This window comes from Cyclopterus lumpus, chromosome 19 (assembly GCF_009769545.1).
Source record: "Cyclopterus lumpus isolate fCycLum1 chromosome 19, fCycLum1.pri, whole genome shotgun sequence".
NCBI lineage: Eukaryota > Metazoa > Chordata > Actinopteri > Perciformes > Cyclopteridae > Cyclopterus > Cyclopterus lumpus.
In genome coordinates, this window is record NC_046984.1 from 9,070,510 (window position 1) to 9,095,776 (window position 25,267).

At 40.4% G+C, this 25,267-nt stretch overlaps 2 protein-coding genes across 2 annotated transcripts; both read left to right on the forward strand.

Annotated features, from left to right (window-relative positions):
* The first annotated feature begins 382 nt into the window (after positions 1-382).
* Positions 383-16,586, forward strand: LOC117748612 (liprin-alpha-3-like). Its single transcript, XM_034558542.1, has 30 exons — positions 383-715; positions 2,699-2,800; positions 3,212-3,376; positions 5,694-5,768; positions 5,875-5,934; positions 6,160-6,288; positions 7,222-7,314; positions 7,637-7,689; positions 8,370-8,463; positions 8,662-8,796; positions 9,075-9,158; positions 9,276-9,407; positions 9,503-9,565; positions 9,828-9,907; positions 10,295-10,433; positions 10,526-10,713; positions 10,859-11,099; positions 11,200-11,339; positions 11,455-11,603; positions 11,746-11,842; positions 12,128-12,209; positions 12,427-12,627; positions 12,763-12,825; positions 13,303-13,329; positions 14,490-14,665; positions 14,786-14,883; positions 15,003-15,178; positions 15,360-15,428; positions 15,782-15,944; positions 16,540-16,586. Exons 1-30 carry the CDS (start codon positions 383-385, stop codon positions 16,584-16,586), a joined length of 3,654 nt encoding a protein of 1,217 aa, XP_034414433.1.
* Positions 16,587-20,710: 4,124 nt separating this feature from the next.
* On the forward strand, positions 20,711-21,654 carry fgf21 (fibroblast growth factor 21). Its single transcript, XM_034558543.1, has 4 exons — positions 20,711-20,858; positions 20,973-21,050; positions 21,179-21,282; positions 21,364-21,654. Exons 1-4 carry the CDS (start codon positions 20,711-20,713, stop codon positions 21,652-21,654), a joined length of 621 nt encoding a protein of 206 aa, XP_034414434.1.
* Positions 21,655-25,267: the final 3,613 nt, after the last annotated feature.

A 25,267-nucleotide genomic window follows, 5' to 3' on the forward strand; every position in this document is an offset into this window, starting at 1 on the left:
ATCCCTTCCTTCCCCATAACCCCTTCCTTCCTTCACCCTCCGCCAATCGCAGCTACCCACAGCATGGCTTCCACGAAGATACTCCTTCCTCTTGCTTAACACGGGGACACATAAGCATTCTGATCATATAGCATACAGGTTGGGACGTTATAAAGGAAGGCAAGTGAGCAAAGAAATGACATAAAGGCAATAAACAGAGGACGATATGCAAACCAAAGGAATGATATTTTTGGAAAATTGATGATGTAAAGATTTATATTTTGTACATCAAAACTTTTAATACGAGCTCATAACAACCCAAGGCACGAGGACAGACCTTTTGCACACGCACAATCCAGTTGAGTTTTCTTTATTAACTAGACACACACGTCAGGGTCTCATGATGATGTGTGAGGTGATGCCCACCATTTCTGAGGATGGGCGAAGTGGGACTGGTGGGGGCCCTTCCTCACCTGCCGGGGCAGGAGTTGGAGGCTCCGGAGGTGCAATGGGAGCAGGAGGGAGCAGCGGGAGGGAGGCAAGAACTGGGGGAGACGAAGGAGGCAGCACGGGGAACCTGGAGTCGTTGATGGTCAACATGCTGACCGAGAGGGAGAGGCTCCTGGAGAACCTGAGGGACACACAGGACTGCCTGGGCACGGCTCAGCTCCGCCTCCGCGAGCTCGGCCACGAAAAGGAGTCACTTCAGAGGCAGCTATCTATTGCCCTGCCGCAGGTACAACTGTGTGTATGTGTGTGTGTGTGTATGTGTGACATGTGCATTTGTGTACAGAGGAATCAGCAAGTGAAAGTATGAGTTTTGGATGATGGAAGTGTGTTAGGTTGAACACTCTTCTGTTTGAGATTACATTGTTTATCCTCATGTGCTCTCGGTGTTATGTTTGAGTGCTTTATTCTGAGTGTGTGTCATCATGAAGCGAGCGCATGAGACAGTAAGCCTTTGCAGTGATGGTTCATGCAGAGAGATGCTAAAAAGTGGATGTTAAATACCTCACCATCTGCATATTCAGAGATTTCCTCACTAATGTTGCAGAAGGTTTATGTTCCTGTCATCTTCTGGCTTGTTGCATTTATTCAGTTTATTTACTTGATTTTCTATTAATTCTTTCATTAGTTCAAGCACATTGTGCCATACATACATTATCATAACACTTCCACATGTTTGCTCATTACAAGAAGTAGATTAACTATTATGAAAACCCATGGAATCAAGTATAATACAATATATTATATTGCTCTACATCTTCTCCTAAAATACTAAATACAACAAAACAAGAACCAAACTGACATTTAATTATCACCTCGAGTGAAACAAATGGTTGAATAATCAAGATGACTGACAGAAAAAGGCAGAAGCTATTTTGATGATTGATTTATTGTTTAAGTAATTTGTTGTGAAAAGTTGCTGCATTTCTTTGTCTTATGTGGTAGTTAACTGAAAATATAGATATTTGTTGGACTGTTGGTGCAACAAAACAAGTAATTTGAAGCTGCCAATTTAGGCTTTAAGAATTCGCGGCGGGTATTTATAAATATTGTTTTATATTTGATAGACTAACTGTTAATCATTTACTCAATCAATAATAAAAATAATCGTTATTTGCAGCCCTAATTACCTCTGCGATGCTATTTCAACAAAGAGTAACATGTTTGAACTCCATCATTTTAATATTTGTTAAACATTACTGGATTTTATTTGAATGTACAGGTGTTTCTGAGGATTCTGTACAAAACCTGTAAATAATGTTGCATCCCAAGTTTCATTTTACATCATAGAGGGGCTGCACATTAATTTAAAAGAAGAATGGAGGCCAATACAGATAGAGTGAGATGAAATAAAAAGGAAACAATAATGGGGACAAGAAAAGCCTACTGAGAAGCTGACCCCTATCCAAACAAGAAACAATCCCATACGGCTGGCAGCCAATGGACCTACTGTGTAACCATCTGTATAGATCTCTTTCTGGCTCTTTCTCTCTTCCATTCTCCATGCAAACACATATCAATTGCATATGTCTTCTTTCAGCTGTTCATGAATCAAAAGGCAGGTAATCCTGACTGTAAACATCTGCACATCATTCTCATAAACAGCAATTGTCTCACACCTGAAGGCTTGTTTTATGGAGACATAAAGAAATCACTGACCATGGATCAGTGTCCCATCAGTGACTGTCTCATCAGTGTTGTTTGAGAACATCTTGGAAGACACTCCATCCTGTTTGCATTCCTTTTAAAGCGTTATGCAGGAGTGTGCAAATGTATTCCCAGCGGTGTTGTAAATGATATACCGATGATGTGTTTTTGGGGGTCTCACTGTGTAACAGTGGGATGTAATCCATCCACAAACACAAGTTCACTGAGAAATATGAGCGAGAGAGAGAGTGGCGGTGCAAACGCTGTCAGTGATTTACATGTTTGTTATGTAGGTTTACATCATCTATGTTTCCCTACACCCTGGTCTCAGGTGTTCAACCCAATGTGTTTCTGGAAGGCGTTGGTTATGCATATAAGTGCAGCCAACTCCATTAAATTTTCACAGTTACTAGATTTGTATGGCCTGGATTATCATTTGTGCTTTTAAGCTCTCGTGGCTGCTCGAGCAACTGAGCAGAGACCACCACTTACATTTAACCATTACAACCATACATTTGAACAGTTTGTTTTCTTTGCCCCTGAACGCAGCTTGTGTGTTCCACAGGAGTTTGCTGTGTTGACTAAAGAGCTGAACGTTTGCCGGGAGCAGCTTCTGGAGAGGGAGGAGGAGATTTCTGAGCTCAAGGCGGAGAGAAACAACACACGTGTAAGATGTTTAGCGGCCATTTTGCTTATTAGCACTGTAACAGCCTCTGTGTAATCTTCCTCACCCATTGTGGTTGTGTGGGTGAGACACTTTCCTTTGCTTCTGGTCTTTCTTTCCCTTTTTTTCTCTTACTCTTTCTACTCCACATGTTCTCTTTGTGACTCCTTTTTGTGTCTGTTTATGCTTTTCTTATCTCTCCCACTCACTCCTTGTCCCTTTTTGCAACCAGGTGCTCTTTCTTAAAACCCTTTACTCCTCTGCATCGTCTCTGAACCTTCCTTGTCCTTCTTCTCTTCTCTCTGTTTCTGTCTCTTACTCTCTTTCTCTCCACATCTTGTGTGTCTCTGTCCTTCAAAACATTCTCCTGCCACCTTACTGTCTCCTTCCCCTTCAACCCATTCACTCCTGTAGTTGTTGCTGGAACACCTGGAGTGTCTGGTATCCCGCCATGAGCGCAGTCTGAGGATGACAGTGGTGAAAAGACAAGCCCAGTCCCCGGCAGGGGTTTCCAGTGAGGTGGAAGTCCTCAAGGCCCTCAAGTCTCTGTTTGAGCACCACAAGGCTCTGGATGAGAAGGTGGGTCAAACTGGTGTCCTCTGCATTGTATATCAGGGCCTTATCAAACTGCTGACCATGACATTTTGGAGAAAAAAGGTAGCTGCTTATCAGTGAAGTAAAAAAAACAGCAGCCCATGCGGCAGACAGACCCAAGTTAGCAGCTATCTGGTGAAAATAGTCATTATTTACACACTAATGCTCGTAGTTGAAACCCAACGACCATAAGTCATCTTTTACCTGAAACAATTCTACTAAAATACAAACTACCCACAATTATCTACATTGGCCCAATATTCATGAATAACAGCAATTGTGTCCACATGGAACACCCTGCCATTCAAAATGGCAAACTTAAATGTTCAACCATAGAGTCTGACTCCACATGAGCAAACATATGTTCAATTAGCAATAAAAGAGCCACAGCTGAGCTGTTCTTTTTTGGCACAATGGATGCCAACATAGAAGAAAGGCATAGCAAGAGTGAAGGAGGAGGACTGGGAGGACAAAGACGAGCAGGGCCAAGGAAAAGCCATATCTGATGAGATTCGAGCCACTTTGGTTGATCATGGACCGAGGGAGGTTGATCAGAGAGTACAACCATACTTCAGTTTACAGTCGGTCAGACAACATTATAGTATTTTAGTAGTGCATATCAATACAGTACCCAATGATTAATTCAGTACAGTATTGCAAGTAGACCGTAAGACTGTAGACAGAAAGTATGTATTACTGCATGTGTTCTACATGAGTATAACAACATTATACAAACATGCCTGTTCTTATGTGTCATTTGAACACCAAATAGCATTATGAGAAGACGGCATTTTTTGAATGCAGAGTTTCAGTCTGTGTGCTTTTGTATTTGTGTGTAGAGTGCTGACAATAGGAGGTATGCTTAAAACAAACGTGTGTAAAACAATTGAGAAACACTGTAACAGGTAAAGAGCCACATATTGCCTTCAGGACTCAGTAGAGACCAAAAAACAGAGCCACAAGGAGAGTGACTGGACAAGGTAAAAATCATGCTAATGTTGCTCTGAATCTGCTGGATGTATACATATTATGGTTGTATAATGTAGATTGATGTAGCATACATCCATGGCAAATAGGCTGTTTGTTAACATGTTAGCCATATTAGTTTAAAAGCTGGTACAGCATGCCAGGCTGTTTCTTGTTTCTGCAACACTCATATGGATAAAGAATGTGTTAGTGCAGATTTAAGAATAAAACCTATTGATACAATTTCCAAATCAACCAAATTTGACTTAAATTGAAGAAAGCGCCCAAACGTCTCTTAAGTTTGAGAGCTATTAGCAGAGCCCAAGGACTGTGCTTAAGGATACTGCAAGGGACTTTTAACTGGTTATGAAACGGTCTCAATTAAATACCGATGTCTCAAAATGACCTACATAAGAAAACGAGACCAGCGAGACGATACACTAATTCTAATAGTTGTTCTTAATGCTTGTCATCGGTGCCAGATTATGCGTAAAAATCATACAAAACAATGCAGCTACACCAGAAAGCTCCTCTGAGAGAGCTCTGCCCGGCAACAGGAGCTCGTCCCCAGGCCGCGAGCAGAGCTTTGCCTCACAGGTCCGCTGGGAGCCAACACCCAGAACCCAGGACGTATTACTGGGCCTGCTGGAGGGAAGGGAGCCACGGGAGAACCAGAACCAGGACTGTACTGGCTAGACTGTCAGACCCTGTTGCAGTAAAAGGATTAGGGCTCTGGTACTCGAAAACACTTCCGTTTGTGTCCACAGTGACCGCCAATAGCAACACAAAAGTTCCTTGTATTTTTTTCTTAGTACAATTTAGATATACTTGTACTTCACTTACTTCCCTAATGCTACTTTGTACTTCTACTCCTTGACGTTTTAGGTAATGTTGGAAATGTTGTACTTTTTACTCCACAACATTTATTTGCCACTCATAGTTTATTTGTTAATGAAGAAAATGATATGCTTTTATGACATAATGCCTCACAATACTTATTATCTATCGAGTAGTTTACAAAGTATTTAAAAATCGACTGCTAAATTAAAATGCTCTTAAACACAGGCATAGGTGAATATATTCTATCAGCCTAATTGATTGTCTCATCAGGATGATCACAACCAAAATACTGCAGGTGGGATCAACTAAATGACAATGCAGTGCACAGAAATACCTCTATTGCCTTGAAATGTGTTCTTGCTCTTTTTATAACGCTTAACAGGAAGGTCAAGGAAATGTAATTCCTTTAGGGAGTCTGAGCAGATCTGTTTAATCAACCCATGCAGCTTGAATGGTAATGTATAAACAAAATGATGGGCATTGCTCTATCCCGTAGGTTCGTGAGAGGCTCCGCGTGGCCCTCGAGAGGGTGTCCACGTTAGAGGACCAACTCGCAGCATCATCTCAAGAGGTAAAGTTCAACGCAAATGACTTTATGGGTCTCGAGGATGCTTGGTGTGACGCAACAACATTCATTTGTATTGTCTGTTTGTCCATTTTGTCTCCCCTTTTTCCAGGTAATCTCTTTAAGAGACCAAATTAAAAGACGTCAACAAGGGGCGGACGGCGGGAAAGATGTAAGGGAGGGTTTTATGCATGTTGGTTCTAGTTGTGTTTGTGTATGTGTTAGTCTCCAGAAAATCAGTAGAAAAGTAGATGTTTCAGTGTGACTTTAACTTTAAGAATGATCTATTCTACATTCAGTCATTTGTTTACACTACAACATCAACTGTTTCTAACTGGTTATCCTTCTTCATCACTCTCTTTATTATTATTATTTTGTTATATTATCATCATTCCAGCGACTACCCAATGGTCCCTCCATTGGCCTGGAGGACAGTGAGTTGGAGAGACAGCGAGAAGCAGAAATAGAGAGGCAGAGATCTGAACTCTCCCAGCTGAAGGAGAGGTTGGCCCTCATGTGCCGGCAGGTGAGTGTATGGTTCTGTATACCTGTCTCGTGTTGACCAGTATGGCATTTGTGCTATCTTCATAATACGTATATAGTTTATAGTTAAGATAAGCGATGAAGTGAGGCTTGAGGTAAGTGCTGATCGTTACAGGAACAGTTACTGTTACACTTTGGCGTTTGTGCAGAATCAGCCTCGCTATTTCCCGCTGTTTCCAGTCTTAATGCTAAGCTAAGCTAATCGGGTGCTGGCTGTAGTAAATATGAAGCTACAGCCAGCTCAGCTTAGCATCAAGACTGGGAACAGAGATTAATTACTATTTCTCACTATCAATCAGCATACTTTGACAAAGTGATATTGATTTTCTTAAGATTAGGGCTTTATTCGCACTGAGGACTAGATGTAGTCAGTAAGGGTCTTCTCAAGTATAGAAATACAAGTGTATGTTTCTTAGTCGTATAGTAACAGTGCATCTATTGTAACCGGTTTATATAATGAAAACTTGCTATTATTCAAAATAATATTGTGTGTAAATGGGTAAATGGACTATGGTTAATCTATTACGCAAGTATTTCCAGCAGTATAATCCCAAGAAGGAGGGGATCTATGTACAGTACATTTATTAGTCTCCCTCTTCCCTCTTGTGGTCAGTTAAACTATTGCATGTGCTTCAAATAGCCACAATGGTATTTACCACTGTTCAACATGTGTAATGGGTCAAAAGTATTAAGGTCAAAATATCAAAACTTTAAAAAAAAAATTGACTTTCTGGTCAGATGATAAAAGGATTTATTAATAAAAAAAACTGAAAAGAAGCACAGACATCTTACATTACCCAGAAAGACATTTTCAATGAAGCACTTGTCGTATTTCCACTTGGTGCTCTGGCAGTTAACACCGACTCACGTAGGTTCAATCTGTGTCATCTTGTGTCCCTTTGTGGTGTCATGTCAGGTTGGGGAAATAGAGGAACAGCTTGCAACCGCCAGGAGGGAGGTGACAAAGTCAGAGGAGGCCAATCAGAAGCTCCAAAGGGAAGTGAAAGAGGTCTGTAGGGCCGTTCTGTCTCTTCCTAGCCAAGAACCTGTGCTCCCTCAATTCCCTGGGCCCTAAGTATATATTTGAGCACAATGGTCATATGTTAGGTGGTTGATTTATTTTGATAATGGCAAAACTGCAGATACAGAAGTCTAAAATAAATGCAGACAACATTTTAAGTAGACTCCTGCAGTATTTAAACACTACCTCTTTCTCTTACCTAGACATTAGTTATCACATCAATGTGTAATAAGAACTGTTATTTCATCTATATAATGAAAGCCTGAATTGCACATCATCTTGTTTAATGATACATGTGTGCTTCCTCTAGGCCCTTTGCCAAAGGGAGGACATGGAGGAAAGGATTACAACACTAGAACGCAGGTAACCTTTGCTGAGTATAAGGAATCTATTCTTAGTTTTAGTAAGGACTCACACCTTTTTTTCATTTGGAACCAGAATTTCATACATCAGCTGTAATGAATAGAGCAGAAGCACCATATGTTTCACCTATTGCCTGGAAATGTGTTGCAAAGACGTCCTGACACCTCTTTATACAGTAAGGTTGTACATAATAACATTTGCATTACTTTCTTATTAAGAATGCAGCTGAGCGAAAAGCAAAAAAGTGGACTTTGTGGTCGCACAGTTTGTTGGAAAGCAAGGATTTGAGATGAGAAATTAGTAGTTTGAGTCACATTTTCCTTTTTTATTAAGTGTTATATTATACCGGGAATTGCGAAGGAGCAAACCCTGACTAATGTGTGCAGGCAAGAATGGTAGAGCTGGTTCCATGTTGCCTCAAGGGGGGAAAAAAGTCTGCAATTCACTTGCTGCTGTTTGTAAAAATTAAATGCTGTGAGCGCAGTTATAACTAAAGGAAACCTGGATGAGCAATTCAACATTATTATTAACCCAGAGTATCTTCCATCTGGATGTTGGATATGATGACAGTAAGAGAACAGTTTGGTTGTATTTTAGTTAATGAATCAATTCCCACTATTGTTGTATTGGTCAAGAACCGCAGCTCTAACAATTAAATGGTGTCTTGGTGTTGAATGCAGGTACCTCAGCGCCCAGAGGGAGGCGACTTCTCTTCATGATATCAAAGACAAGCTGGAAAATGAGCTGGCAAGCAAGGAATCACTGCACAGACAGGTGAGGACCGATTCAAGTAATGCATAAAAAACAAAAAGTCAGCTCTTGCGGATGAAGTTATATTGTAATATTTAAAAATACCCAAATGTATCTGGTATGCAAGTGCCATCATAACAGACGTAATAGGTGTAGGACACATTTTCTATCAGATCTCTACTCACATATACTGTACACTTGTGTTTTGGTATGTGTCTCCAGAGTGAAGAGAAGAACAGACAGCTACAGGAACGTCTGGATGAAGCCAAGCAGAAGCTCCAGCAGACCCTACAGAGGGCAGAGACACTGCCTGAGATTGAGGCCCAGCTTGCCCAAAGGGTTGCTGCTCTCAACAAGGTACTCTGAGTCCATGCAATCACTTTCTGAACCTTCCTGACCAGAACATCTGCCATTACTATTCAGTGCTGATAGTAACATTTAAAGATTGTGTTCATTTTACAGTTGCCTTAACACTGTACATATGCTGCAATAGCCTCTATTGATCAAATAATCAGATCACCATGCCTTGTTTGAATAAAAATCCTCAAGCTTTTATTTAAATCTATTCTCAATCCATTCATGCATCAGAAAAAGACTTGTAGGATCATCTAGAAATTCTGCTTCTTCAATTTTAGGCCGAGGAGCGCCATGGAAACTTTGAGGAGCGGCTACGGCAAATGGAAGCTCAACTCGAAGAGAAGAACCAAGAGCTACAGAGGGTAACATCATTTATGTTTCTCTACGAGGCTACATTTCCCCATGTTGAGCAATATGAGAGTTTGTTATCCGTTTTCTTTCCTATCTTGAGCTCCTCTCTTATGACCGTTTCATTTTAGGCGAGGCAGAGGGAAAAGATGAATGACGAACACAACAAACGCCTCTCGGATACAGTGGACAAGCTTCTGTCTGAGTCCAATGAGAGGCTGCAGCTCCACCTCAAAGAGAGAATGGCAGCACTAGAGGAGAAGGTAACGGCGAGACTAATTAGTGGTGCACAATTTTTTGTGATATAATGAAAAATAAGTGGTGAAAACATTGCGTATTCATTCTTTTGCCCTGTTAGAATGCTCTTTCAGAGGAACTGTCCAATATGAAGAAAATCCAAGATGATCTTATAGCTAATAAGGTATGCACTTTTTCAGCTATGTTGACATTTTAATCTCATGTACTGAGAGTGAGAGTCTTTTTATCTTGTGCATGATCCAACTTTTACCAGCATTGTTTATGCTTAACATTCTCATTCTCATCGTTTTGCTAAGGATAATGACTTTCAATTCAGTATCACAATTTGCCCAGTTCTTATTCATACAAACAAGAGACGAGATGTTTTACAAATGATGTGTTCCCCTGAAAAAAGCAAGTTGTGTCTTTTTTCCTGTGTGCTTTAGGAACAGCTCCTGGCTGAGCTGGAGCGCATCCAACTGGAGCTGGATCAACTGAGAGGCAGGCCTGGCGCTTCATATTCCAGGTTAGCCACACTGAACATTTAAGGGAATTTAACTATACAATATATCCAACATTTTGTAAATGCCCAAATGAAAACAAAGTCTCCCAAGGGATGCTTTATGTACACAGCCCTTTCTGAGCACAAATGTGTGTTTACAGCCCATTAAATTGCCATGTACTTTCACAAAAAATCTATTAAAAAAAATTATTATTCATACTACACCTAGAGGGTGTTTTTCTGGCTAACAAGAATGCAAAAGTGATAACATTTGATGTGTGATATTGTCATGATTGTTCACCCGGGAAAATGGGGACATTGTCATCTTCAAGTACTAACTTGACAAATTATTTTTGGATCTCACCATAGGGCAGGCAGCGTGAGCTCACTTCCCTCCACCCTTTTTCGAAGATCTCTCCCAGGGAGCGCCTCGGAGCTGCGCTACCCCCAGGGTGGAGGCTCGCTCCCGTCCGGCTACAGCAACTCTAGTGGCGTGGTGGTCAGGCGGACCCATCGAGGCCGCTGGGGGGCTCGAGACGATAATAACAAGGTGTTGATTTCACACTGCGATAATGATGATGACAATGTCAATATGATTTTGTTATTAGGATGATGAGTTCCTAAATTATCCCCTCTTTCCAGTATGGAGAATGGGACAGCGGCAGTATGCTTGGTCCCGGCTATGAGGGCGGGGACGGTTGCTCTGACGACGAGGACGACAGAGAGACCCTGTTTGGATCGGAGCTGCTCTCTCCCAGTGGACAGACAGATGTACAGACGTTGGCCATCATGCTACAGGAGCAACTGGAGGCCATCAACAAGGAGATTAAGTGAGTTTTATGTCAGTTTATTACAATTTGGATCCTGAAGCCTTTTGGACAACCAATATTTGATCCTACATGATGTGGAGTGAGGCATTCTGATAGAATAAAATTAGCCTGATATATAAAATAATCGGTTTTCCTTTCCTCTCAGGCTGATTCAAGAGGAAAAAGAAAGCACCGAACTCAGGGCAGAAGAGATTGAGAGCCGGGTTAGCAGCGTGGCCCTCGATGCACCTCTTCCCCCCTCCTCTCTGGGAGGACGTGACAGTATTGGCAGGGGATACATGACTCCCTCTATCACCTCCTCTACGTTGGCGTCTCCCTCACCGCCCAGCTCTGGACATTCCACCCCCCGCCTGCCACATTCCCCTGCCAGGGAGACTGACAGACAGGTACCGTGTTGAAGTTGTGATATAAGCCTCATATGCGCTTCAAATGAGGATCATTTACAAAGACCCTGTGCAAATTCACACAACTCTTTTCACCCTGCAGAATAGCAAAGATGGTGAAGAATGCAGAGCACTTGCCCTGATTGACTCCAACCCTCCTTCTGTCCCTCGAGCTCTACGATTGGACCGTATGACACACACTCACCCAGGGGCAGGCCTCGATGACCTCCGGGAATTTCGCAGGTACTCTCAAAAAGGTTTCCTCAGAAATAGTTTATTTGGCTAACACACTAGCCTCAGATACGCTCAGTGTCTGTGTTGATTTCACTTCCTGTTTCTCCTTTATCTGTTTGTTTAGTCTCTCCGGGGACGGCTCTACCACTGCTAGCCAGGATTCACTCCATAAAGCCAGCAAAAAGAAAAGCATTAAGTCGTCAATTGGTCGTCTTTTTGGCAAAAAGGAAAAGGGGAGGATCGGTGCACATGGGCGTGAATCTTCCTCGCTGGGTTTGTGAACAGATTGAAAACCACTCATTCACATCACTATTTTTTTGTCGCCAACTAACAAATATATCTGTTTACAGCGAAATAATCAACAGTGAAGTGGATTCATGAAATCATTATTATATTTAACCTTTGACCCTTCCAGCCTCCACACCCTCTGACGACCTGGGTTCAGCTGACCCGTTAGGCCTGGCTAAACTTGGGACTGGAACCGTGGAGAAAGACCGCCGCAGCAAAAAGAAGTGAGAACATTTTTCCACACGTTTCTAATGATATTCACAGGTCCTTGAACCCACCTTTGGCCAGGTGCCACATGTAGAGCAAGACACTAACCAGGCCTGGGCGGGGCACTTGGTTACCCCTTGTGCAAATCATTTAAAAAAGATATGCCCTTTAGGTGCTGCAAGGTACAAAGATTATAGTATTTAACATCTCAAGTACAATCTGATTTTCTATTCTAAAAGAAACAATATGGTAAAGTGAGATATGAAGATATTTATCTTTATCTTTTCCACTTTCCTTGCAAGACACGACCTGTTAGAGGAAGCGTGTCGCCAGGGTCTGCCTTTCGCCTCATGGGATGGCCCGACTGTCGTTACGTGGCTTGAGGTACGTTACTGCACCCTGTCACGGATGAGTTTACATAGACATACAGCATCTTCCCAAGGATAAATATAAGGGATAGGGGTTCATTTTAGTCATGATGTCAGGTTAGCGTTAAGACTACATAATCTGTATGCAACAAAAGTTACACTCAAACATTGGTTTTGCCTCATGCGTATTCACTTTGGGTGTTGCCGTTCACATCTTCTTTCTGTTCGTCCAGCTGTGGGTCGGGATGCCTGCATGGTATGTAGCAGCATGTCGCGCCAACGTGAAGAGCGGTGCCATTATGGCCAACCTGTCGGACACTGAGATCCAGCGGGAGATCGGCATCAGTAACCCTCTACACCGGCTCAAACTCCGTCTGGCCATCCAGGAAATGGTCTCCCTCACTAGTCCATCTGCACCTGCAAGCACTCGCTCTGTAAGACTAAGTGAAAGAAATAGCATGATATGATTCTAAACATCAGCTCATAAATCATTTGCTCACACAGGTGAGAGATTAGCAAATTAACTTCCCCATGTCAAGGAAGAAGACTAATATTATATTTGTTTACAGTCGACCAGTAACATCTGGATGACACATGCTGAGATGGAGTCTCTCACTGCTTCCACCAAGCCAGTAAGAATATTACACTTCATGTCAAATCTCAAAAGATAATTCAATATTTTAGGGATTTAATCTATGTGTATTAGTGTTGCACTCAATAACTGTTCTGATACAAACACTTTGACATTCATTTCTGTTTTTAGGAATGTAATATAATTCATTGTTTATGTTTTGAAATTCTGAGCAACTTGACCAAAGGTCTCACATTGATAAGCTTTTTTTTCTTTTTCTTTGTCTCTGATTAGGCATGTTTGGCTACATCTTTCCCTTACTATTCCCTCAAAATCTGTTTTGATGTAGTGTTTTTCCAACTAATTCTCACTCACTAACACAACTTTTCCTCCCTCTGCCTTCCCTCTCTTCTTTTCCATTCTTTCTTGACTGATTCACCGTAACACACACACACACACACTACCCCCTGGTAATCTTCCCTCCCCTTTGCAACTCTGTCCCTTTTTTCTTCCATTTCTTCTCCGCCTGAAACACAAGGAGCAGAAAGAGTTTAGCTGGGACCAGGTGAGTTTTTATTTTAAACATATCTAACTAGTCCTGTGTTAGGTCAAGAGGAACAGATTTAAATATTCAGGATACCACTTTGGGATCTGAAGAAATATGAAAACTATCCACAAACCTAAACCTATTATTAACACACTATTATAGCGAAAGACAAATGTGATCTGTTAGCTAGTATGCCCATGTAATCTATGATTCCATCACACTGATGTAAACTGGTTTCCTGATATGAGAAATTGTTTTCTAAGTGGAGTAGGCGGATTCACAGGTCTGGCCCCGGCAAGCAAACTGGGAACTTGTGTGAACTCCGTGGTTCCTCGTGTAGACTATTGCTTTTGAAGAACCGAGGGTTGCATACTTCAGCTGAGCCTATTTCCTGTTCTAAATATGTCCCTCTTCAAATGGCTAAAATGAAAACCAGAAGGTTTAGCACAGAGAACAACTGAGCTAATATTACCAACGTTTTAATTATTAAGGCTTTTCCTTAGCAGTGACTTTGTCTGAGTACTAAATTGGAAATGCTAACCCAAAAGTTGCTCATACTTTACAGCAACTTAAGGGTTGTCAGTCTGTAGAACATGTTCCTCTTTTTAGCTATTGCTCTAATGCACCTGGAAGTCTCTTAAGTGGTTAAAACAGTCCATCACAGGCTGGGTGTTCAAACCCTTTAAGGCTACAGCTAAAATGACAAAACAATTTCAGATTGAAAGAGGATGTTCTGCAATCAGGCAAACCCAACGTTGTTCTTATTAATGGTTTATAACTAATCTGAGAAGCATTAGGGATGATTTGTACCTACCTGCCAATGGTAGAAAATAGCAATTAGCTAAAACCCATTACATCTCTCTTAACTCTTAAGGTTAATTTCCCTTGTGCAGTGTCCCTGTTTAAATAAGGAAACATAACATAACATGTATTAAACAGTATGAAAGGCATTATTGACTGCTTATGAACCCTTTGTAAAGGGTGCATTGTTAGAAAGCACATCATTATGGTCAAACTCTAATATACAGTATAACAATTATGAATATCTCTGAAAAGGAACCAGCAGAGATCTTAATATTCGCATTATTGCTTTTTGGCAAGCACTGTGTATACACCACTGTAGTGTATCTAGAAAGTACAGTAAGGACAACGGGACTCACCTCCCCTCTATCCTCCAGATCCTGGCCTATGGAGATATGAACCACGAGTGGGTGGGAAACGAGTGGCTGCCCAGCCTGGGTCTGCCCCAGTACCGCTCCTACTTCATGGAATCACTGGTGGATGCCCGTATGCTTGATCACCTCACCAAGAAAGAACTGAGGGGCCAGCTGAAGATGGTGGACAGTTTCCACAGGTCTGAAAGTCAGACAGTTATACACATTATCCCTCTACTTCTTCTTTGTACCCTCTTCTTTGGTGTCTATATCTGCCAGATTGGATGAAAGTTAGAGCAATGTGTCCGTCTCTCATACAGGGTGAGTCTTCATTATGGAATCATGTGCTTGAAGCGCTTGAACTATGACAGGAAGGAGCTGGAGAGGAGGAGGGATGAAAGTCAACACCATAACCAAGGTGAGTCCTCTGTTTTTAATAACCAAATCTTCTTTTCATGGCATTAAAGAACATTTACTAATGCGTTTTGGCTCTTTAGTGCCCAGGTGATAAATTAGTTTTTGTGTCCTTCTCCAAAGATGTAATGGTGTGGTCCAATGAGCGAGTGATGTGTTGGGTGCAGTCTATCGGTCTGAAAGAGTTTGCTGACAACCTATTAGAAAGTGGGGTGCATGGGGCACTCCTGGCACTAGATGACACCTTTGACTACACAGACTTGGCCCTCCTCCTCCAGATACCCAACCAGAACATACAGGTACTCCACAGCACACCACCATTATTCTCAACTTGTAGACACAAAGCAGTGATCCCACAACTGTTGTCAAAAATTGTCATTGCCACACCTTCTGTTTGCCTTATGCCAAGATAATCCTACTTTTTAACTCTTAAATGATGTTAATTATGATCCTAAAACTGAGTTTGCCTCTCCTCTGCAGGCAAGGCAGCTCCTAGAGAAGGAGTACAATGCTCTCATCTCCATGGGAACCGAGAGGAGACCAGATGAGGTATGACAAAGCAGACTGTCAGTAGAAAATCGCTCCTGCCAGGAGGCGGGAATGTGTGATGATTGTAACCACCATGGATTAGATTTTATTACTTTTCTATTTTGGCCCTTTGTAAAATATGTGTAATGACAGGATCATTTCCTCTTAATTGTAAAATAACAGATTGAAATATCTGTCTTTCTTATAAAGAGAGCCATAGCATCACTGCATGCACCACTGCTGGCAAACTGTTGGCATGCCAAACGTGATGCCATGGAACTTTGTTAAACCCCACTCATGCATAATGAATAATAATGTCCTCCACTGAGAAGGCTGCTTGTTTAACCACTGGTGCTATTGCTTTGTTTCTACAGGATGGCATGAAAACCTTTACACGGTCACCATCATGGAGGAAGATGTTTAGAGAGAAGGACCTCCGCGGCGTGACTTCTGACTCCTCAGAAACATTACCTGCCAACTTCCGTGCCTCCGCCATCTCGACCCCGTCCGTCACTCTGAGAAAAGTTCAGAGTGAAGGTGAGGAGATGCAGCACACAGCGTCTCACTGAACATGACCGAAGCACTGCCAGGGGGTTTCTTCCTGTTTACACATTTGTGAGAGAAAAAAAAAATGCATTATGAAATGTTAAACTAGTCACACAACACAGTAACCAACCAAGAATATTTAAATGATAAATGTGTGACGTAGACACTCAGCAGAAGATGCTACTGCGTGCACGTGTGTTACGATGTTAGTTGTTTATTTGCACGCCACACAAGTGAAAATAGTAAACATTTTAAGATTAAGTTAAAGAACCAATGCTGACATTTAGCATGCAGAATACACATACAACTTTTTTCATCTGAGTCCCAAAGATAAAATAATTTGTTATTGAAAATTATTTCTTCAGCAAACATATGATGGGCTTTCAGTAGCAGATCTCAACACTATTCCCCCCAATAGTTAGAGCTAAAGGAGCCATCTGGAAAAATGTCAAAATATATGCAATCAAAACCACAGTTTTCCAGTGTATCAATTATGTGATCCAGTTTTAAGTACTGCACTGATTTAGAAGTGCTTGTCTCATAGTTCCACATAGTTATTCACTAATTACCTTCTTTTCTCTGTCAGTAGGTCCTAGAGGAGAGTCGGGGTCTGTGAGAACATATTCTTGCTAAAAGATAAGCACACCAGGTGAGGAAAAATACCCTTACTTATGATTGATGATTGTATTTGTGGCTAAATATAGCTTGTGTGAACACCAGATCAAACATCTCATCTCCGCGGGAGCTTTCACGGTTCTTGTGTGTTTTATTCCATTTTTGTAGAGCCACACCTCTATCCTAATCCACGGGAAGAAAACACATTTTTGGAGAAAAAACCCGAAGGATAAAAATATAAACATGGATACTAAAAGATGATCAACAACATCTGAGTGAGATTTCTCAAAGAATCAAAGACACTGAGTAAATGATTTCTTAAAAAAATAAAAAACATAATGAGTGAATGTGTGTTAATCCATCTCTCTCTCTCTCTCTCTCTCTCTCTCTCTCTCTCTCTCTCTCTCTCTCTCTCTCTCTCTCTCTCTCTCTCTCTCTCTCTATCTATCTCTCTCTCTCTGTTTCTCACCCCATCTTGATCCATAGTTGTGGCATGATGCTGTTTGACTCTGTAGAAAGTGGCCTGTAGAAAGTGACCATCACCTATTGTGAATACATCTTCTGTTTTTGAGTGTGAGATGGCAATATTGACACAATGAATTTATAGTTTTTAAAATGTAAAACTGCATTCCTGTTGAGATCAAGAGAAAGAAACCCCGTCACACATCCTTTCAGGTGACCTTACTATGATTTAGACTGATCGTAGAACATACTCTGGCTAGTGAAACAATACATTAGAGTTTGGTTCAAAGGGAGAATATGACTGTACACGGGGAAATTAATTGTATGTTCTTAAGCCATAACAGACATGAGATGCACAAATGTGAATAGAATGGACAATGAGACAATTAGCAAAGTGCTTTATGACAAAATCCTGTTTAAAGTGGGAAAAAAAAGAATTAAGCATTTCTGTTAATATGCATGCCAAAATCAACCAATTTAGAGTGAACATCATGATATCAATCATCTAATGATGTGAAAGCTTGGGTCAGGACTTTGTAAAATGTGTGTATTTTATTTTTATCATTTTTTATGATAACTGCTATTGTATGTATGTATGTACAGTATGTATGTGTGTGTATTAAACGGTATGTTCATTTCATACTCAGTTTTAAGACTGACTGTAATTTCATTTTAGGTTGAAAAAGGAAATATGTTTTAAATTATGGACATTAAAGATATGCTACTTGTATGTGTACATTTTGAAAGTGTTATGATTTAAAATCCTATTATTGGAGAGTAGTGATGATAATTGAATATAATATGGTAATATTGATCATGATTGTAAAAGCTGTAATTAAAAAACATACCTGTATAATGCTACTGAAGGAGTTTTTTGCAGTTTCCCCTCACAGTGACGGAGATAAGTGGGTGTAATGGGATGGAGTCATCCTAGCTGATCATTAGTTTGAATACGTTTGTGTTAAACTCTGCAGCAAGGGAGTAAACAGGAAGTGACAGAGGACATGTACCTCACCCCCCACACACACATCCACACTTTTCCAGAAGGCGGTATTGGACTCCTGCACCTTTTACAGTGCAAAAACTAATGTAATTAAAAAGAAATTAAAGCAGAGAACAATGGGCCCTTGCCCTCTTGTGCACATTGGAGCGCAGGTTGATGCTACTCTGCAGTTCTTTGACCATCCAACACTACGCGCATTAGTTACATGATATTTCTCTGTGAAGAGGACCTGCTCCCTACAATTCTTAGTTTCAGGTGATTATACATTTCTGAAAACATAGTATCATATTACATTTTTGCCGCTATATCTCCAAGAAATGCTACACACTTGACCATAATGTAAAAGTGACTCGTTCAATGTCTGTGTAAAATTTCCGCAAATGACAACTTTGAATTAATTTTGAATTAGTTTATTCCTACTTTCTTTTTTTCCTACACAGTGAGTTAATATACTGATCAATTATATCACTTTTTGCGAGCCCTTTATCCTCTATATATGGAAATGAAATGGACACACTAAGCACAATACTGCATGTGTTTGCCCAGTCAAGGGTGAATTGATCACCACAGGAGTAGAGATGAGCCAAAACAGGAAGAGGAAACCCCATTGTTACAGAGTTGGCGAGGCCGTACCGCCAATAGGTGCTTGTTTACTGAACAGGCGATATATTTATGAAGGTTCCAAGAGCCAAATATGGTGATGGAATCACCATAAAATGTATACAAGTCATGTTATCTTCTCTGTACATATTGGATGGCAGGTATATAAGTACAGAAATCACTGTGGTCGTGAGGGTTTCGACCGCTGTGGGAGAAAGCGTTGTTTGTCAGTCTCCAAATGGTGTTTGATTGTCTGTAGAATCAAATGGACTTGAGTCACGTTCATGCACGCAACAGCAAATACAGGGATTAACAACAACAAACGAAGAACTAGTCTGCAGACTTTGTACTTTTACACATCAGAATACACATCAGATGGTAACTTAAACTAACAGCAATATCTATCTACAACTATCCATCTATTTTTGTGTTATATATTACATTACATTACATGTCATTTAGCTGACGCTTTTATCCAAAGCGACTTACAATCATGTTACATTCATACACTGTAGACACAGCTACAGGGAACAATTCAGGGTTAAGTGTCTTGCTCAAGGACACATCGACTAGGGCGGGGATTGAACCACCAACCCCCTGATTGAAAGACGGACCTGCTAACCACTGTATATCTGTGTGTATAGGGTAGCGCCTAGCATCTATCTATGAAATAAGCTTTACAATTAAACCTTTCAGTTCCATGTTAGTTGTCACTCGTGTTCAGTTTAGTTTTACACTGAAGGGCAAGCATGAGGCCCACATGACACTCAGTAATAATTATATAATGAACGCAACATAAACACGAAGGAACATCGGTGTTTATGACTTCATTCTGTTTATATTTAATTTCAACATCCAAAACAACAAACACAAATATGCAGTTTCATTTCAATTACACTGTTACGGACACATAATAAAAGCGCCACATTGATTTCTCTGATGTGAGACTGTTGACAGTTTGGAAGCTCAATGAAGATATTTTAAATAAAAGTAGGTGGTTTAATAACATTTCGTGGTATATGTAGCTTTCTGACTTTCTGAGTATATCAATTTGGATGAACCGACCCCTGAAGTAACATCACAGTGAAATGAAACATGGTGGTGATGCACTTTGTGGGGGGAAAGTCAAGTTTCTTAGCGATGTGGTGTGTTTCTTAACTGGTGAGTTTACGAGCTGACGTGCAGCCTCTCTGGTGACCCCACAGCTGCAGTCACGTAAACACTTGTCTTCTGTTGTGAATCAGTTTCACCCACTGTTTCCCCCATTCTCTCCTTCGAACACGCGTAATGCAATAAGATAAACACTGGGATTCCCAGTCTCCTTCTACTCTGTTAGTTTGTTAGTTGGTTATCATTTACTTAGCAAATGACGCAGAGAGATTGTGTTTGTGTGACATCTTCACACGGTTGGGAAATGTGTATATTTTTTAAGTGGAGGCCAGAATGGAAAAGCACCCGGACTTTTATGTTTTTTTGTCCAACATGACAAAGTCAAAACGAGGGGTCTGTATTAAAAGTTTAGAAATTAAACTAATAAGTAATTGAGGTATGGAGGGATATCTAAAACAAATTCACACAATCTCTGATTTATTACTTACATATCTTGATTACTTAAATCACATTAAAAAAAATAATCGTATTGAATTGAGGTTTACGGTTTTGTGGGAATAGAATGAGGGTGTGAAACAAGTGTAAATAATGGAAAAAGACAAACATAACATCAATACATACTCCTACTTGGCCTAGAGGAATTTTATCCCACCTGATTCCCAGACAGCCAACTTTACAGGCCCGTCTTACTGTAAGTGACAGGAAGAAGCCCATTTATAGTGTTTAAACAGAGCATTAAACCACAGTTTCATCATGTAGTAACGTCTGACTCATGCGCTCATGAAGTGGGACCTCCTTCTCCAAACTCCTCTATAAAGGCCACAAAACTTGCTCCTTTCAAGGATTCGATCGAACAGACTGCAGAGCTATATATTTCCTATTTATTTTATAAGCTATTCCTTATTTTTATTGAGCTATCTTTTTTTATTTATTCCTTATTCATCTTCCTGAATCTTTTTTTTTCCAAATGTTTTTGTTTTCATCCACCTCTTTGTCTTACCTGTCTTCATTTCTCTTCATCATCCCACTTCCTTTCTCTCTGTCTTTTTATCTCACTGACTCCAACCCACTTTTATCCTTCAATAATCAAGTCAGAGAGGTACACCTCTACACAGGTATTTTTATACTTGTATTTTTAGTAATTTAGCAATATCATTAATGCAAATATGGATATTTTGATGAGATAGGGCTGCTCTTAAAACAGCCTAAGTTCTCTCTTCTTGTTGCAGATAATCACAGAAGAGGGATGTATCTGCAGATGACTCTGGATGGGAGAGTGTCAGGAAGCGACGCTCAGACCGCTTACAGTGAGTATTTGGGAGATGAATTAGTAACAGAAAGCGTAGTTTAGGATCAGTTTAGGATATTGTCCTTTTGAAAAAACTTCACACAATACCATAAAATAGAGTTTATGTTTATGTTTCTGTGTTTCAAGGTGTGCTGGAGCTGAAATCAGTCCAACCGGGCCATGTCGTTATCAAGGGCCGGTCATCGTCTCTGTTCCTCTGCATGGACAGCGGAGGTGGTTTGAGTGGGCAGGTACAGAAAGCAAAGACAACTTTATTTTCCTGAACTCTCCATCCTTCCTGTTGTTACTTACACATGTGTTCACCCTCTCAGGTGCAGTACTCAGAGGCCCACTGCACCTTCAGGGAACTGCTGCTGGCAGATGGATACACTCGTTTCCTCTCCTCGCTCCACAGACTCCCCGTGTCTTTGGCGTCAAGACATTCCCCAGATCGACACGGTGTCCCCTTCACTCGATTCCTACCACTTAGGAATGCTTTGCCAGAGGAGAGTGTGCCTGAACAGCCACCGAACAATCAAAGACACTTCCACGTGGACTCTGATGATCTTCTTGGAATGGGTCTGAATGCGATGGACAGTCCTCAGTTCTCAGTGGACAAGTAAAGAAAAGGAATTGAACAGAACTGTAACTTAATATGTGATGCGATCGGGCACCTGATTTTGTTGTGAAGCTTTGTATGTTTCTCATGAACATACAGTATTATTGTAACTTATGTATTTATTGTATGTGTGTGGTGTATTTCTAATGGCTATTTAAAGACTGAATAATGAATTCTGAGACTATATAGACCGTGCTTTGAGAGCATGTGTGGGTCTGAACAAGAAATGGACAGTGTTTGTACTATTCATGTTTATCAGACTAGAGAGAAGTTCTCAATAAAAATAAACATGATGTGAATTTCACTTTTGTTTGTCTGAATCTGACATATGCCAAAATTCAGTGAAACAATTAAACAAACCAAGAAGGATCCATTAACAGAATGAGCAACACCAATGATCAGAGCTCTTATGTTAGAGGAGTGAGCAAGTGGGATGAATGTTGTGGCAGCGGGAGCGCTCTCTGGTGGACAAATTAATAATGATGGAAAATAGGGCCTGAAGCGCTTATCTTGGTTTATGGGCTCTGGTGGTCGTTGTAGTTTTATCAGTGAGTCTAATATACCAATTTGTCAAATGTCACATTGTGTATTAATCCAATGGCGCTTCCTTACAATGTACTGTGGACCTCTTATAGTCATAGACATTTGGGCCATGACCTTGACCTGCAGGTGACTTAGGTCCAAACCTGTTAACCTTCATTTATCTGCTGTTGAGTTTTCTTTTTCTTTTTGTGACTATTTACTGACTTTCAGGACTACATTTCACATATAAAATTTCAAATAACAATATCGGCTCTTAATAACAACAAGAGCCCTATTATACACATTCCAAAATGTGTACAAGATTAGAGGCAATTATCACATTTTACCTTGGATTCTTCTGTGTTTTTCTCACACGCCCCCACGTTTATCCTGTTGACCCGTTACAAAGTTTGAAAATCTAGAACAAATATTTTAAAGTACTTTTTCTGTATGAAACTTATTCTGCTTGCCTTAATTAGTGTAATCAACGTAAAACATTAAAAAAAAAGGTTCACATCATGTATTTGCAACCCCTGTAGGTTTATATTACAGAGATGACGTTCGGGTCAATTTGACCCGGCAGTGAAAGTGGAGGCTATAAGTGGTCAGAAGTGTCAAGTTTAGACCATTTCTTCCTTTGAAAATGTCAGACATTTTGAGACCTTTATGGACCCTTTCCGTAAGGGAATTACCCACAATTCTTTGCAATGTGACTTTAAACATGCAGTTACCAATGGAAGAATGGAGATAAAAAAAGGTTAACAAAGGGGACGGTACGTGGTTGTTCAGCCCGATAAATTACATTTACACAACATTAAGGATTAAAGATGGAACATAAAAACACATGAAATCAGAGGAATGCTCTTTTTGTACAGAGTTTTATTCATCTCAACTTGTGAGGAAAGAGCCTAGAAGGCGTTCAAATCAGGGAATACAAATACATAAATAAATACCCACAATTGTACACAATATTTTTTTATGTAGTCATGGTCTCATGATATGTTGCAACGAAGTGCCGTCCCATTCATATTAACACCATTTCAATCCCTCACAGCCTCTCACACTCAACCCTTTAACAAACGTCAATAAGTGGTTGAGCGCTGAGGGGGACATTGAGACTGGGTCAAAGTATTTCTTACTCCTCCCACTATGTTTCACCCCATTTCACACACACACACACACACGCACACACACACACACACACACACACACACACGCACGCACACACACACACCATATTTCATCTCAATCTCGCATCGCACACTCTATTTCTTACTATCCCGCGGGAAATACAGATACTAATTTGACTGGAACCTTTTATTTTCCCGCGGGAAAACTCTGCCCACACTTAGCAAGGAGGGGCGAAACATACAAAAGGGTTGCTTGGGAGACCTACCAACATTACACTCTGCAGATACATACAACTCAGCAGCTTACTGAAGCACAACATGAGCAACAGAAACAAAAGGAGGACAGCCCTGTAGGCTCTTCAGCACTTCCTTGATCCCGACAGTGAAAGAGAGGGCGATGTGTCTGAAGATGAAGACCATCTTGAGGTCAATTCAGATTATAATGGTACTGATTATGAAGCATCAGAGGAAAGTGATATACCTGTTCCGCCAAGCGAGACATTCGTGTCAAAAAATGATTAAATACAGTGGTCATCCTCACCCAATACACGTCAGCCGAGACTGACTGACGAATATATTCTAAAGCCAATGCCAGGCCCCACGAGGATGGCAGTGACTCGTGTCACATACATCAAGTCAGCTTTTGAGCTGGTCATTCCAAACTCAATACAGAAAGTTGTTCTAGAAATAACACTATAAATAAACATAAATAAAACAAATCAGTATGACTCATTGGGCTTGATTTTGAGTGAGCGGGTTCAATATGACCATAAACAGCAGCGGTGTTCTCATCTCTATTTATCTACATCACCCCATGAAAAAAAAGAAAGTTTCAAAACCTAAATAACATTTTGAAAAAAAATACATGTTATGGTAGACTAATGGAATTTATATCTAGGTTTTTCCATGTACTTAAAAAATAGTTTGAACGTGTATTTTTCATGAAAAAACGAGTAAGTTATCCTGTTTGAACTACGATCTATAACTCCATTGCACTAAAAACGATTTAATTGTTTGTAATGGTGTTGGTGATGAGGTACTGACTATATTTATTAGGATGTTTTGGTTTCTGACAAACGTTTGGATGATTAAACAATACATCATTGCTGCACCTGAGAAACAAATATAGCAAGAGGGTTAAAATAATAACAATTTGGCTCAAATGTGCATGGGAAGTAGCCAGTTGAGAATACGGCTGGCTGGAGAAGGTTGAACTATAACTATACTTGACAAGATTGGTGGTTTGAATTTACCATAAAATCAGGTACAATACCACCAAATTCTACTCACAGCTTCACTCCTGATAATACATCAATATGGAACAAATGAGACTTCACCTCACACATTATCTCTGTTATGTGAACTAAATATGACTTTGATTGCAATGTAATAATTTAAATAATTAAATACATCACTAATGCCATACCCAATACATTTTGTATTTCTAGCAAAACATATAATTTGACTCTTAGCCCCCATCTCATCTCATTTTTTTTATATGAAAACAATTCACAATGTAAACCCTGCTCAGTATTGCAAGTCATGTTTTGAATAGTGTTGACCAACCAGCAGTATCTAAACCGAGAACACAGTTCCTCAAAAACTCAGTTCCACCCAAATCAAAACAAATTAACCACTAATGATGTTCCAGTGAATTTGTAAGATTTGGCTTTGAGAGCAATGGGTGCATTTTCTGTAAAGGGGAAACAACAGAGCATCTCTTTGGGTTGGGTTCTGTAAACAATTAATGGAATGGTAAAACATGTCTATTATTGACCCTAATCATATTATGTAACACAGACTAACTTCCTGTTAATCCAAAACTGTAGAGGTGGACCAGGTGACGCAGCAGAGCAGACAGCCTTAATATAACTTAAACAAGTTTGATAAAAATCAACCTGCTTACAGTTGTCATAAACAAAGGTATTAGCTATGAAGACCAAAACAGTTTGTTGTACCAGGCTG